General features: G+C 37.4%; 1 protein-coding gene across 1 annotated transcript in view; it reads right to left on the bottom strand.

Annotated features, from left to right (window-relative positions):
• MYPN (myopalladin) overlaps positions 1–12908 on the bottom strand; it is a 46987-nt gene that overhangs the window by 16334 nt on the left and 17745 nt on the right. The window contains exons 8-11 of the mRNA XM_005153676.2: positions 11753–11869; positions 10661–11030; positions 7844–8431; positions 5382–5529 (exon numbers count right to left, since the gene is read on the bottom strand). Of these exons, the coding sequence (XP_005153733.2) occupies positions 5382–5529; positions 7844–8431; positions 10661–11030; positions 11753–11869 (1223 nt within the window). The remainder of the gene's footprint in view (positions 1–5381; positions 5530–7843; positions 8432–10660; positions 11031–11752; positions 11870–12908) is intronic.

The following is a 12908-nucleotide window of genomic DNA, read 5'->3' as shown; positions in this document are numbered from 1 at the left end:
AAGTTTCTTAGCACTTTTGGGTGTGAATATGTATTCTAAAATCCTGGGTCTGTTGAAGTTAAAACCTATCGTCTGTTGACTTTAGCATGCTAACAGCTAGTATCAACATAATCTGGCATTAGCATAGTAACCCATGGAAATTACCACAAATAGAATGGCTAGAGGAACTTTATTTGAAAGTTTATTCTCATATGCTGTATAAAAAACTTAATTCTGTTTGTCACTTGTTGCCAACTGCAGACAGATTTCCCAATGTAATCCCAGTTTTATGACTTTTATTAGATTGGCTTTTTGGCAGAGACACTCTAAATCTAGTTGACAGTTTATCTAAGAACTGACATATATTGCATCTCAGTTTCTGTTTCCAAGCTTTAACTTTCCTTGGCTTTACAGCCTAATCTCAGCTACTCTGATGGAAGTCTTCTGTTTAGTTTGGATTCTCTCTCCTTTCTCTCCCCCCTCCCATTTCAGCAGTGAGAGTCAAAAACAATAGGTCTAATGTGCATGCTTTTCTTCACTTATAAATCCCATGAAGATGTATCACTGAAGTGACTTATTTCTTGCAGATGAATTACGTTGGGCTGTCTTACATGGCACAAGACATGAATATCATGCTGTGCCTATGTAAACAAAAAACCTTGAAGATTTTAGCAAGTCATCTTTGGTACATGGCTAGACAATATTCTAAATACAGTTCAGATCTGTGATTGAGCAAGAGGAAAACAGAAACGCAAGCAAATGAGGTTTTCATCACTAAACTTCCACAGAGGTACCAGCTAGAGCAAGTGGCTTAGGAGTGTGTGTGACAGCATGAGGAGCTCAGGTTCCCTTTCCTAGGTGAAGAGTTCTGCAAGCCAAGACCCTGACCTGGAAAACCTGTCTGTACTTTGTTGTTGATTAGATCTGGGTCTTGAGACGACAGCTACAAGTGGTTGTTCATTTATTCATTCCCATGATTATCGGGAGTTCATACCTATTGATATCAAGAACTGGTAGTTTGTCTTGGTCAGGTTCTTAAATCTTTTCTCACTTCTAGTACAGAGCAAACAAGCTACTGTGAGGACTCCTTGTGACTTAATTCCCATCCTTAATCCAAAACTGCCTACATTTGCTGACCTTCGAGAGATGATGTGGTTTGGTTTTGAGCAAGATTTTTGGGGTGATTGAATTAAGTGTAATTCTTACGCTCTGGTGAACAGAGTTCTTAGTGATTCTTGGGACCTTTCTGAGGCTGACTGCTTAGTATGAGAATTGAGAGGTGATGATTCTGTCTGATCAGTGTTGCAGTGTTAGTGGCCTGTGTGATGAATTGGGTTCTGCATATGACTTTACAGGCTGTGGTTTTAATGATCTAAAAGCTTTTGGAAAAATCCTGCATCTTTTCTACTTTGAAATTTCTTCCAAAATATTTCCTAGCAAAAATAAAGAATATTCATGTAAGGGCTGTGCATAATTTTCTAAACAGCTGTAGATTTACTCTTTATCCTAAAACAAGGCAGTGATAATGCTGTTGTCTGGGTCTTACACAGGACACAACCAACCAGCATTGCCACATTATATTCTTCATAGTAAATGACACAGATATGTGAGCATAGTCTGTAGTTCTTATAACCAAAAAGCGTAAGCCAGGCCCAGGTACTTAACTCTCCTTTCCCTTATTATTGCACAGTTATTTCTTTTTCTTTATTACTGTACAGGATTTTGAGGTTTAATTATGTAATTTTTCTATTTTATATTATTTGCATAGCAAAGTTTTGAGGAGGTAATATAATTAATTTCTAAGGTTTGCCTGTAAACCTGAATTTCCTCTATTTATAGTCACATTGCTGAGGCCTGTAAAAATTTTCAAATACCAAGGTAAGAGAATCAGTTTGCATGACACGTGTATTTTTTTTTCCATCTGCCATAATCCCCCCAAATTCTCTGCCATTTTCTCCCCACGCATCTTTTTGTTTCTACATGTCATATTCTAACTAAACATTACCAAGATATTTTGCTTGTAAGGAAGATAAAAAGCCCAACAGACAAAACTAACAGGTTTTGGGAAGTGGAGGTAACACTGGCTATGCTCTTCTTTCATCAAAGGTGCAGAAGCTCAGATATTCACTGAGGTTACGAGACCCGGATGATTTCTCTTACAGCATTTTAACCTTAGTCTCCTAGAGGAAGCTCTGAGCTCTATGCTAATAAAACATTATGGGGCTGGAGTTTCGCAGATGTACTGAAACATCTACTGCAGCAAGGACAAGAATCCAGGTGTTTGTTCTAGTTCCTAGGCAGGAAAGTGATTATCTTTTTCTGTCTCAAGTCTGTTTCTTTTCTCCAACCCAAACTGAAAGAAAGAATTCTAGTAGCTTCCTCAAACAATCCTAACCATTAAGCTGAAGTGCCCTCCAAAATATCCTGCTAAAGGAAGTCCTGTTCCACACTGCCTGAAATTATTAAGTTTTATTTATTAGGTGGGAGAAGGTGAGAGAAAGGCTCAGGTCTGCTGTTAGGGGAGCTCTTCTGAAATTTCCTGATTTTTATCCTGCTAAGGGTGCTTAATTATTTGTGCAACCTGGGACAGCACCAACAGTACGCGTACTCACTGGCAAGGAGCTGTGCTGTCCTTATGGGAATTAAGAGTTGTGAACTGACAGGCCGAGGAAGAAACTAAGTCCGCTATATCCTGGGATTTGTCCTAACCTCATTCTGCAATTGTGTAGAGTGAATCCTCATTTAGTGTGTCTTCCATTTGAAAGACCTGAGCAAACCTAACTGAAGATGTTTGATTTCACTGAACCACATTTTTTTCAACACTCCTAATTGTGATGAAATTTAACCTGGCAGTATAGTATACAGCCATCTGCATGAATGACAGGTGTGGTGTGGGTTTGTTTTGGTTTGTTTTGGTTTTTTTTCTGTAAAAATGACAGCTTGTTATTGCATGTACTTGATAAAAGTTGCAGCTAGAATCTTAGCAAAATCATATTTGTATTTCTGTCAGCACTGCATGATTGTCTTAGCTGTAGAAGATCGGACTAATCATGCAACATCAGCAAAATTACCAGCTATGTTCTGATTCTGTATTTATTGTTGGTGATGAATGATGTACTGGATGAAACAGAAGGAGTACATCTGGAATATTAGATATCATGCTGAGTGTGTAATGCTGACACTTAGGAAAATCTTGACTTGTAAGCTAAACATTTTTCATATGGAAGTCAATGATAGATAATAAATAGAACACCAGAATGTAAATCACTCATGTTTTTTACTGTACTTTATATAGTAATGTAAGTCAATATCAGTGCTTTAAAGCACAGACTTGTCATCTGCAGCTTTCATTCTGGATGATCCATAGATGTTCTGCAGGTATTTTAAATGAGACCAAATGCTACTATTGAAATATGGGGTTACAATACCATTCTCTAAATAAAAATATTGCATAGGATGCATTTTATGAGAAGAAATTTTTAAAATAGCATGTAGAAAATACAAGGAAGCCAACACTTTGAGATTCTTACTGGATACTGTACTCCATTATGCAGTGTTCTCTCACAGAGGAGAGTTACATTCATGTGTATGAGAAAGTGAATAAGGAGCCCCTCCCTACCATTATAGTAACCAATTTAATGCAGATGTGCTATATATAGGATGAAAATGTCTCCTTTTTAATTCTTTGTTAACTATAAGTGGAAAAAACAGGACAAAATCAATGGGTGTGTATCCAGCATTCCAACATACTATTCTCATGATATTGACTGTTCTAAAAATGGCAAAGCAGTAGGAATTTTGGAAAATATTATGCATTCTCTATCTCTCTAAATAATCACTGCTTTCACTTAGGAGAAAACTCAGACTTGAGTTTTCTTCAGTCAGTCTGAGCAGTGGTCTTGGATGTGGAAGATTAAAATCGGAAGTGGTTAAAGGTCAGAACTGTAAGGAAAATGAGGGAACTTTTATTGAGCAATCCTAAAATTGTTTGCTAGTTTATTACCATCAGCATTCTAATTACCATAACAATTAGAGAATTTCCAGTGTTGAAATTTTTCAGTGTTTAGGGCATATAGGAATCAAGATTTTCATTTGGTCTCATAGAGAATAGCAAATAAGTATATAAATAACTTGTTCTGTCAGCAGATAACTTTGACACTAGTAGCGGTCATTGTTTCTAAAGGGGTTATCATGCAGTTAAGTCAAAAGACTGATAGGTATTTCACAGTAGCTCTCTAAATAATTTAATTTGTCTTATTACCATTGCAAGTACAAATTGTAACACTTGTGATTCATCTGCAAAACATACCGCTTGCCAGTTGTTTTACTCAAAGTGCTTTGGCAGCGTGATCTGTCAGAAAGGTCAAAAGCAAAACTAAAAAAACCAGGGATTACACTGCAGTTGTCCACAGAGGGCAGTTTGCTCCAGACACTCCATGGGTTTTTGCTTACCTTAGCATGTTCTCTGTCAGAAGGGCTAACAGACATTGTGAAAACTTCCCTTGTCAACAGCAGATCAGGGTAAGCCATTATTTGCTGCATTAAACCTGAGCTGATGGGACAGCTAGGGAGGGCTCTGGGGCCAAGGTGAGAGTACCATAATCACCTACAGACAAAACAGCTATATAGCCATCCTTGGTGTGTCCTACTGTTCTATGAAGGCAATTGAACCTGATTTACAGTGATTTCAACCTCAAAACGTAATTTCATTTTTTATTTCTTCTTTAATTTCATAGACACTGACCATATCTGGTAAATTCATTGATTCCAATTAAGAATTAACTGATTTTAGTTCCTTGAACTCTGGAAAAGGCTTCATGTTCTGCTAAACATTACTAATGCCTGAAGTTTGGTATACACCTGTAACAGGTAATTAACCTAACTTTGTTAGGTTCCTAAAAAGTCCCTGTCAACACATGTAATTTGGGAGATTTGGAAAAATAGGTTTAATGCTAAAAATTGGACACTGCATTTTAGTTCAACCAAAGTAAAAACAGAAATCTTATCTTAAACAGTTTAATTACTCCTTAATGTGTGTTAAAAATATACAGTGTATGGGTGTGTATGTGTGCAATGAGTTGAGCAACTTGTGAAGTTAAAAAATGAAATCCAATGTACAGAAGCTTCCATGAAAAGAAGGAAGTTTTACATTCCTACTGGTCTCTAACAGAGATGCTCAGAAAAATGAAAATGCCACACAGTCACAAAGTAAACTCTCTACAGCTGCAACACCCCATACTTCCTATTTAAAGCTCCAGTTTGCTGTTCCAAACCAGTACTTACTGAAAAAAGCTCACTCTGCAAAGTACTGTAGCAGCTCAAAATGCACAAACACCTTTTGTACCACAATACATGTCTTGTTCATGAGTGAAATTTATTTTAATAGCACTAGTTTTTCTTACCTGCTGACTACTTTGTTGATTAACATCCTCTCTGAAATGCAGTTTTCTTTCCAGGTCCTTCACAAGTGCAGCTTTATTTTCCCGAATAGAATCATCTGTTGCTAATGGCAGAGGCTTCAGATTTTTCTTTATTAATCCCTGGGTCGGGCTATTAAAAGAAAATTCTGATACTAACATGCAGCAACCAGTATATATTTTTTTGTCACCTGAGTAATATGAAATGTTACACTTCAGTTGTCTGGAGGAGCATGTTATTTATTTATGTAGAAGCCAAAGCACAATATGTAATTTTGGTTTTTTTTGTACTATTTTAAAGGTGCATCCTATTCCCCTGGCAGTAAGAATTAAGGACACACATGTGAAAGAGAATAAGCATTGTAGTACTATAATAAGCATCTAAGATCCATTTGTATTTATACTGGAATAATGATGTCACAATTAATGCTAAAGAAATGTGTATAGGTGTTACTTTAGGTGTACAATTTGTATATTTTCCTGAGTGAGGCAAAAATTGTAAAGTTAATACAATTTCTCATCGATCTTTATCACCTTCATTAATCATTTATTCTTCCCATGAACTTCTACGTCTTTCATTTCTCTCACCCTTTTATGGCCCCTAACACGAGCAGTTCTTTTTATTTTATAGATGTAGTCTGTTTAATTTTAATAAGATTTGAAAACTGTTAAACTCTTAAATAAGACATAATAACTCTTAAATCAGTAGAGTGACAGTGCACTCCTGAAGCACAGCAGCAGCACACTGCTGAAGAGTGTGCAGCATTCTAGTAGTTTACCAGGAGCTGGATCTTAATAAGAGGGGGTCTAGGTAAAGGGCATAACTGATGATTGCTGTGCAAGATGTTCTTCCTTTTGTTCTTCTGCAGACATGGTGATCTCACTGCTCTTGTAGCAAGAATTATTGCACTTGATAATGCCAAAGAAGGAAACTTAAACTTCAGGAGATATTTATGGATTAACACAAATACTCTTCAGTTTCCTACCTCATCTTTTCTGCCCTCACTTTGACTCTCTCCCATGCAGAGATCTAAATTTGAATTTCAGCATGATGAGCTCTAGTTATGTGGGAATTCATCTCTGGGCTGGGACCCAGGAAAAGTGAAATGAAGAAAACAAATATTTAACTACATACTGTAAGGATGTATTTGCTAATGCATGTACAGCAGTTAGACAATGTAAAGCACTTTGCAAGGGTTAAATGTCATTAATGCAAAGAGAATAGTGCTTGTGCATTTGTGCACCAGCTCTGAAGAGGAGGTAGGAGAGCAGATAAGCAGTTGCAGTTGGTTTCTGCTTGCTCTTGCAATACTGTGAAAGCAGGCCCAGGGCTTGAGTTGGCTATAGTTAAAGCCTTCACTGTGAACGTTGTAACTTTATTACATATGCCTGCCCATGGTGCCAGGGACATGAAGGTCTCCAGGCATGTACTACAGGGTGATGGTGATCAGGTGGTTGTGCTGGGCAACGAGGAAGTCTGTGAGTATGAGTGCAATAGTGATTTGAAGGCAGGATTTCTTGGCACAAGGAGTGGTGAATGTTATGTACACAGGAACACATTTTCTAATTAGAGATCAGTTGACGTACTATCAGCAGGATAGTTAGGAGATCGTGACTTACTTATGGCTGTCACTACCTGGAAGTATACCATCAGTAAAAGGAGGAAATATCCATAACTTTGTGCAGAATTTGGAGTTCTATGGATAAAAAGTTGTATCAATCTACTCATGCTAGCCATGCTAACACACGGTTTACATGGTCCACAAAAGGGATGATAATTTCAACTCTACTAGTAAAGAAGGACCTTTCCAGAACATCATCATCCTTATTTGCTTGTATGGTGGTAGCCATTTCATCACAGAAATCATACTATCAATTAAAATATTTATGTGAAACTAACTCTCCTGAGATTTTCTGGTGGACTTTAAACATAGAAAATATTGCAACCAGACAAATACCTTTACATAGGTTACTTCTTAGACTTACCTGGACTAAAAAGTAACTTAGATTATGAGGTACCTTTTACAACTTCACTTGTTGCTTACAGTAGATAAGAATGTTTTTATAGCTCATACAGTCAAATAGTCTTAGAGTGACCTACCCTGCAAACTTATGAAATCTCTTTTCTCTCATTAGTACAGTCTTATGAATCTCTGAGCCCCCAGATTCTGGTATATATCTGTTTATAAACTCACATTTCTCTATGTTGAATTTATCTTACCCTTGACATATTTTATTATAGAAGCTACTGCCCCTTTCTTTGTTAATGTAAAGTTTAGATTAAAGGACCAGAATATACAAATAACTTGCATTTCGATTTTATGAATGACTTGCATTTCAGTAAACTCCCCACTGAACCCTTGAACAGAAATATGTCCTAGTTTCCTTTATGTATATTTTTTGTCCCTGCTTCCTTATCCTTTATGCTTATTGTTTATGCTACTTACATGGTTGGTGTAGTTCTGGGTAGTCCCATAGCATTGGTTGATGGCATAGTAGGAAGTGAAGGAAGAACAGCACTTAGGAAAGCTACTGGATTCTGAATCCGGCCAGTTGGGGAGATAGGAGCAGGAGTCACACTTTGTGGCTGAAATTGTTTTACACTTGATGTAGAAAGGGTTAATGGAGGCACCATGGATTCTTTAGGGCTTGGTAGAGACTGTTCGGTTTTGCTTGTAAACCCTCCTGAAGACATTGATTGGGCAGGTGGAGGATTTCCTGTGAAATTTTCTTTGTTATTTGTCCTTTGAATTCCTTGAGGGATGTTGCTGAATGTTGTAACTAAGAAGCTAGAAGAGGAGCTGGTAGATGGTGTGGTTTGTGATGGTGAGAGTTGCTTAGGTTGGATACAGCTGTATGCTTGAGAAGCAGAAGCATTGCTTTGCTTGTATGTAGTCGAGGTTGACTGTTGATGAAGTGAAGTAGCAGAATTCAGTAAAGCTGGGTTGAATGACAACTCTCTTGCAGATGCCTGATGCACCTGCTGTTGTTCAAGCAAGACCTGGTTGTGGAGCTGTTTTAACTGGCTCTGATCACTGCATAGAAAATAAAGATGAACAAAATTGGTCATGAGCCCTGAATGTGCTGGCTAGCTACAGTTCCATATGTGAATTGTGATACAGTAAGAGGTATGGGAAACTGCAACATGACATATTCTCTAACATTATGAGTAAAGCATAATATTAGTTTGCTACTGAAACAAACTTTTATTTCTTCTTCCATTCTTTGCCAGAGTCACAAAATTATTTTCTATGAAAATGATTTGACTGAAGACGTTTCTTACATTTTTATACATGAATCGTAGAATCATTGAATGGTTTGGGTTGGAAGGAACCTTAAAATCATATAGCTCCACCCCCCTGCCATGGGCAGGGACACCTCACACTAGACCAGGTTGCGCAAAGCCCCATCCAGCCTGGCCTTGAGCACTTTCAGTGGTGGGGCATCCACAGCTTCTCTGGGCAATCTGTGCCAGTTTCTCACCAACCCCATAGTGAAGAATTTCTTCCTAATATCTAATCTAAATCTACCCTCTTTCAGTTTAAAGCCATCACTACATGCCTTTGCAAAAAATATTAAAGGAACAGCATTGTCATACACTGTTCTGTGTCACTTTAGTACCTCTCTGCTTGTGTAACTAAGAGAAGGATTTGATTTATTGGATTTTATATGAGCATTTGTAAGGCAGATTGCAGTTACTTAGCTCTTATTAAAGTGGGTTCTGAAACCAGCATTTTGGCTAATGAAGCTTCGTAATAATCCACCGAAAGAGATATTACCAATGTAGTTTAAGGTGGTGTTGGCATTTGATTACAGGCAGGAGTACAATTCAGAATACTTGCATTTAATGCAGTTGTTATTTCCTAGATACTATTTACTGTATATGTCTTCAGGGCTTTTTTTACTTTGCAACTAAGGAAAATTATTTTGCCTTGTCCAGGGGTTAATTTAGTTATTGAGTATGTGGAAATAGAGCATATGAAAAGCAGGCTAACTTTTCCTCCTTGAAAACCAAAACCAAAATAGAGAATATGGAAAATTATAGTGTAATAAATTGTTGAATATGAAATAACTATTGTTAAATAGTGAAAAATGTGAAAGCAGAGACCAACCACAACTGGTACTGATAAACCAAATACATGACGTCAAGAGAAATTCTTTTAAAGAATTATTGTTTTGAGAATGTACTAAACAAAAAACACATTGAAGATAAATATGACAATGTAAAGCTTTCCAAAAGTAGCATTTTAGAGACTTAGAAGTTGTGCAATCCTGATTTTGTGTACTGCATATGTACATGTGATAATAATGCACTCCTTTGTTATGTTGGGCAGGGTGGGGGGGGGGAGGAGAAATTCTGTTTTATGCAAGCACTGGACAATTTAAATACTGCTTCTTTTCCCCTCTTAAACACACCATAGCTCTGAAAGAGTACAGAGCTGTGAACATGGGCTTAGCAAATTAAGAAAATAGGTCTCAAAGTTATTCCTGTGCTATATGGCATATAAGTTCTGTCTTGTAATGTTTATGCTATGATATTACAACCCTACTTAAAAGTACCAGTCAATTACTTTATAAAGTCCTTCCTGAGCCTTAAGGGAGAAATGAAATTAAGGGCTCTGCATATTTTTTGTTAAACTAGATTTGGGACATTCCAAAATGCTAAAAAGATATTTCTTAATAAGCTGTGTGTGAATTTCGTAAATTGTCCTATGAGAAAACTACACTGCTTAAAATTTCCCCTTGAGCTCACAGTGCACCAATCATGCAGGGCTTTTTAGATCAAGGGTTTTCACATTATCAAGCATTTCCAAGTATTTATCTGTTATGTTTAAACATGAAAGTCATGAGGTCTTGGGTCTACAGTAGCTAGCTGGCAGCTACCCTATGCTATGTGTAAGCCTGGCAAAATTGCATACCCAGAATTGAGTGAGATACATTTGAAAAAACTGCTTTTATTTTACCCAAATAAAATCCATGTTGTCCATCTTTTGTTTGCAGCAGAAAACTTTGTGAAATTAAATAAAATTTCAAAGGGAAAACATTTCTCTTTCAAAACTGGGGAACAGTTTTCACAAGAGTGATAGACCAAAAAAATCTAGTTCTGTTTTCTATGCTCTATGTTTTTAAGGCCAGCACCAAGTGATAGCGACTGTCTTTTTGTTCTGCATTTGAATTTGCTGCTCTAGTGCAATAGTGTGGTGTTCTATGAATACTAAATGATATCAGTGATGCACCTGAGACTTAGAAGCCCTTTTACTTACAGCTTTGGTTTAGCCAGTACTGGGGGGGGTTCCTTAGATGGTGATGTTGGCTCTGGTATTTTCATTGGCTGTCCATTTATCCTCTCTTGGAAATAGTTGGGTCTGTTTTGGTTTGTAATGCCAGGTCCATCCTCTGATGATGATTCACTTCCTTTATCATCTTCAGGCAGCTTGAAGTGCACCCGGAGACCTATCTTGGAACTCGATCTGGGTTCGTTGTGGTTCACAAGAACACCTTCAAGTTTAGGTTTGGGGGTTTGATTTGCTACATGATAGGAAGGAGTACATGGGGGAGGTTGATGTTCAGCAGCAATTAAGTTGATTGAGCTCATTGTGTGAAGGGTAGCAGCATTACTACTGTCTTCAGATGCTGAAATAGTAAATATCAAACTTCTGGTGATATGTAAAACCCATAAATTATAGTGAAATGAAATAAAAAAAGTTACAGTTAAAAAAACTCACTGTCATGTCCTTCCAGCTGTTGGACTGAGTTGTTTCACCTCATTTGTTTAGCAACAAGTTTCCTTAACAAAGGAATATTGTAAAGGTGGGGGGAAAAGACACACAGTTCTAGTTTGGAAGATCCAGCAGTGGTCTTCAGCCATGTGTCCTGTGAATTCCACTAGCATCTTTTCAGAGAATTCTCTAACTTTTTAGTTGTGAAAACCACTGTCAGAATTTGAGCTGAATTGGAGTTAGCAGCACGCTATTCTTTTTTATATACTGTAATTTGCTCACTTAACTGCATAGTGCCTTGGCAGCTTAAATCATGTAGGCAGTATGAAAGAATCTGTCCTGAGGTTTCCTCCTTTGGGCTCTGCACCAAAGGGTTACTGAAACAGTTATCTAGACAATAAACAGAGATTCCAGAAATGGCTATTGCCCAGATCTTGAGGTCAGCAAGAGCTGTGTTTTTGGAAGGTCTGTGTGAGATTCCTTCCCTAATGTCCTTTGTTCCTTCACATTTCTAATTGCGGAAGGGCACTTTGAAAAGGTATAGCAATTTCTATGTACAATAAGCAGCCTGGACTGCACAGGGAAGCAGCCTGTTCTGCTTGTATTAGCAAGCAAAAGACTAAAACAAACTCTTACCTTTGACAGTTAAATGAGCTATACTAGATACTGTGCCATATTTATTGCTTGCAGTACAGGTAAAACTTCCAGAATCTTCTGAAAATACTTCAGCGATAACAAGAGTACAAATTTCCTCTGCAAATCATTAGAACAGCATTGTTACTTGAAGTGAACATGCATTGAACAAACACATAAAGCCTTGACTACCCCATGGGACATTTCCTTAAGTTTTCCACCTTGCTTAATTTGATTTTAGTTTCATCAGTATTATCAATTTTGGCAGCCTTTGTGTGCAGCAGCTGTTACCAGCATTGTCTGTAGCAACTTGTATGCTCTGTGCTGCAGCATGCCCAACAAAGTGAAGAACAGGTGTCAGCAGTGTTTGGAAAACATAAGAAAATGTTTTCCTAACCACATGAAGTGCAGACTTTCTCTCTGAAGAACTTAAAATTTAATTTGGAGAAATACAGTGTATTCTATATTCACAACTCACTAAATTATATGTATTTTCACCTCTGCAAATTGAAAGATTATTTATAACTAAGTGGGAACAATTCAAGAGGAGTCATTCTGGAAGGTGAAGAAATGTAAAATCTACATGTATAGGCTGGCATTTTCCAAAAGTACCAGTGCAGATTTGCAAGTAGAGGGCATTGTGCTAATTGTGCTTCTAGAAAGCTGCATTTTCATTTCTTTGTGAAGAAGATTAATGGCCACCAAAAATGTGCTATCGAAATTGTACTAGAAGAAGTTAAATTCCATCTTGAAAAGTCAGTCTGGGGCAGGATCTGACATGTCCTGTCTGACCAGGATCTGACATGTCTGGGCAGCAACACCAGCTAGTAATTACCTGTGGTGATGGGATTTTAAATCTTTTGTTTGATTGGGTAGCTGAGATGGGGAGGAAAAATAGCATTGGAAGTGTATTGAAATGTGGGTTGATAGCATTTCTTCTGCTAACCAGTGACTGTTTTGCTACCATTTTGCAATAAACTTTCCTAAAACCCGACAGGATTAATATCTCATGAGTATTTCTGTGGAAGACCATACCACACTTAAGCTTGATTGTTTCATGTCATCACTGAGGAAAACTTAATAGCAACAAAGAGGTTATTTGCTAACAACTATAGGAGTTTATAGTTTAAACTATAGTTTATTATAGCACCAGGATTTT

This window comes from Melopsittacus undulatus, chromosome 4 (assembly GCF_012275295.1).
Source record: "Melopsittacus undulatus isolate bMelUnd1 chromosome 4, bMelUnd1.mat.Z, whole genome shotgun sequence".
Lineage (NCBI taxonomy): Eukaryota > Metazoa > Chordata > Aves > Psittaciformes > Psittaculidae > Melopsittacus > Melopsittacus undulatus.
The sequence above is the reverse complement of the archived record's forward strand: the minus strand, read 5'-3'. Positions and strand labels throughout refer to the sequence as shown.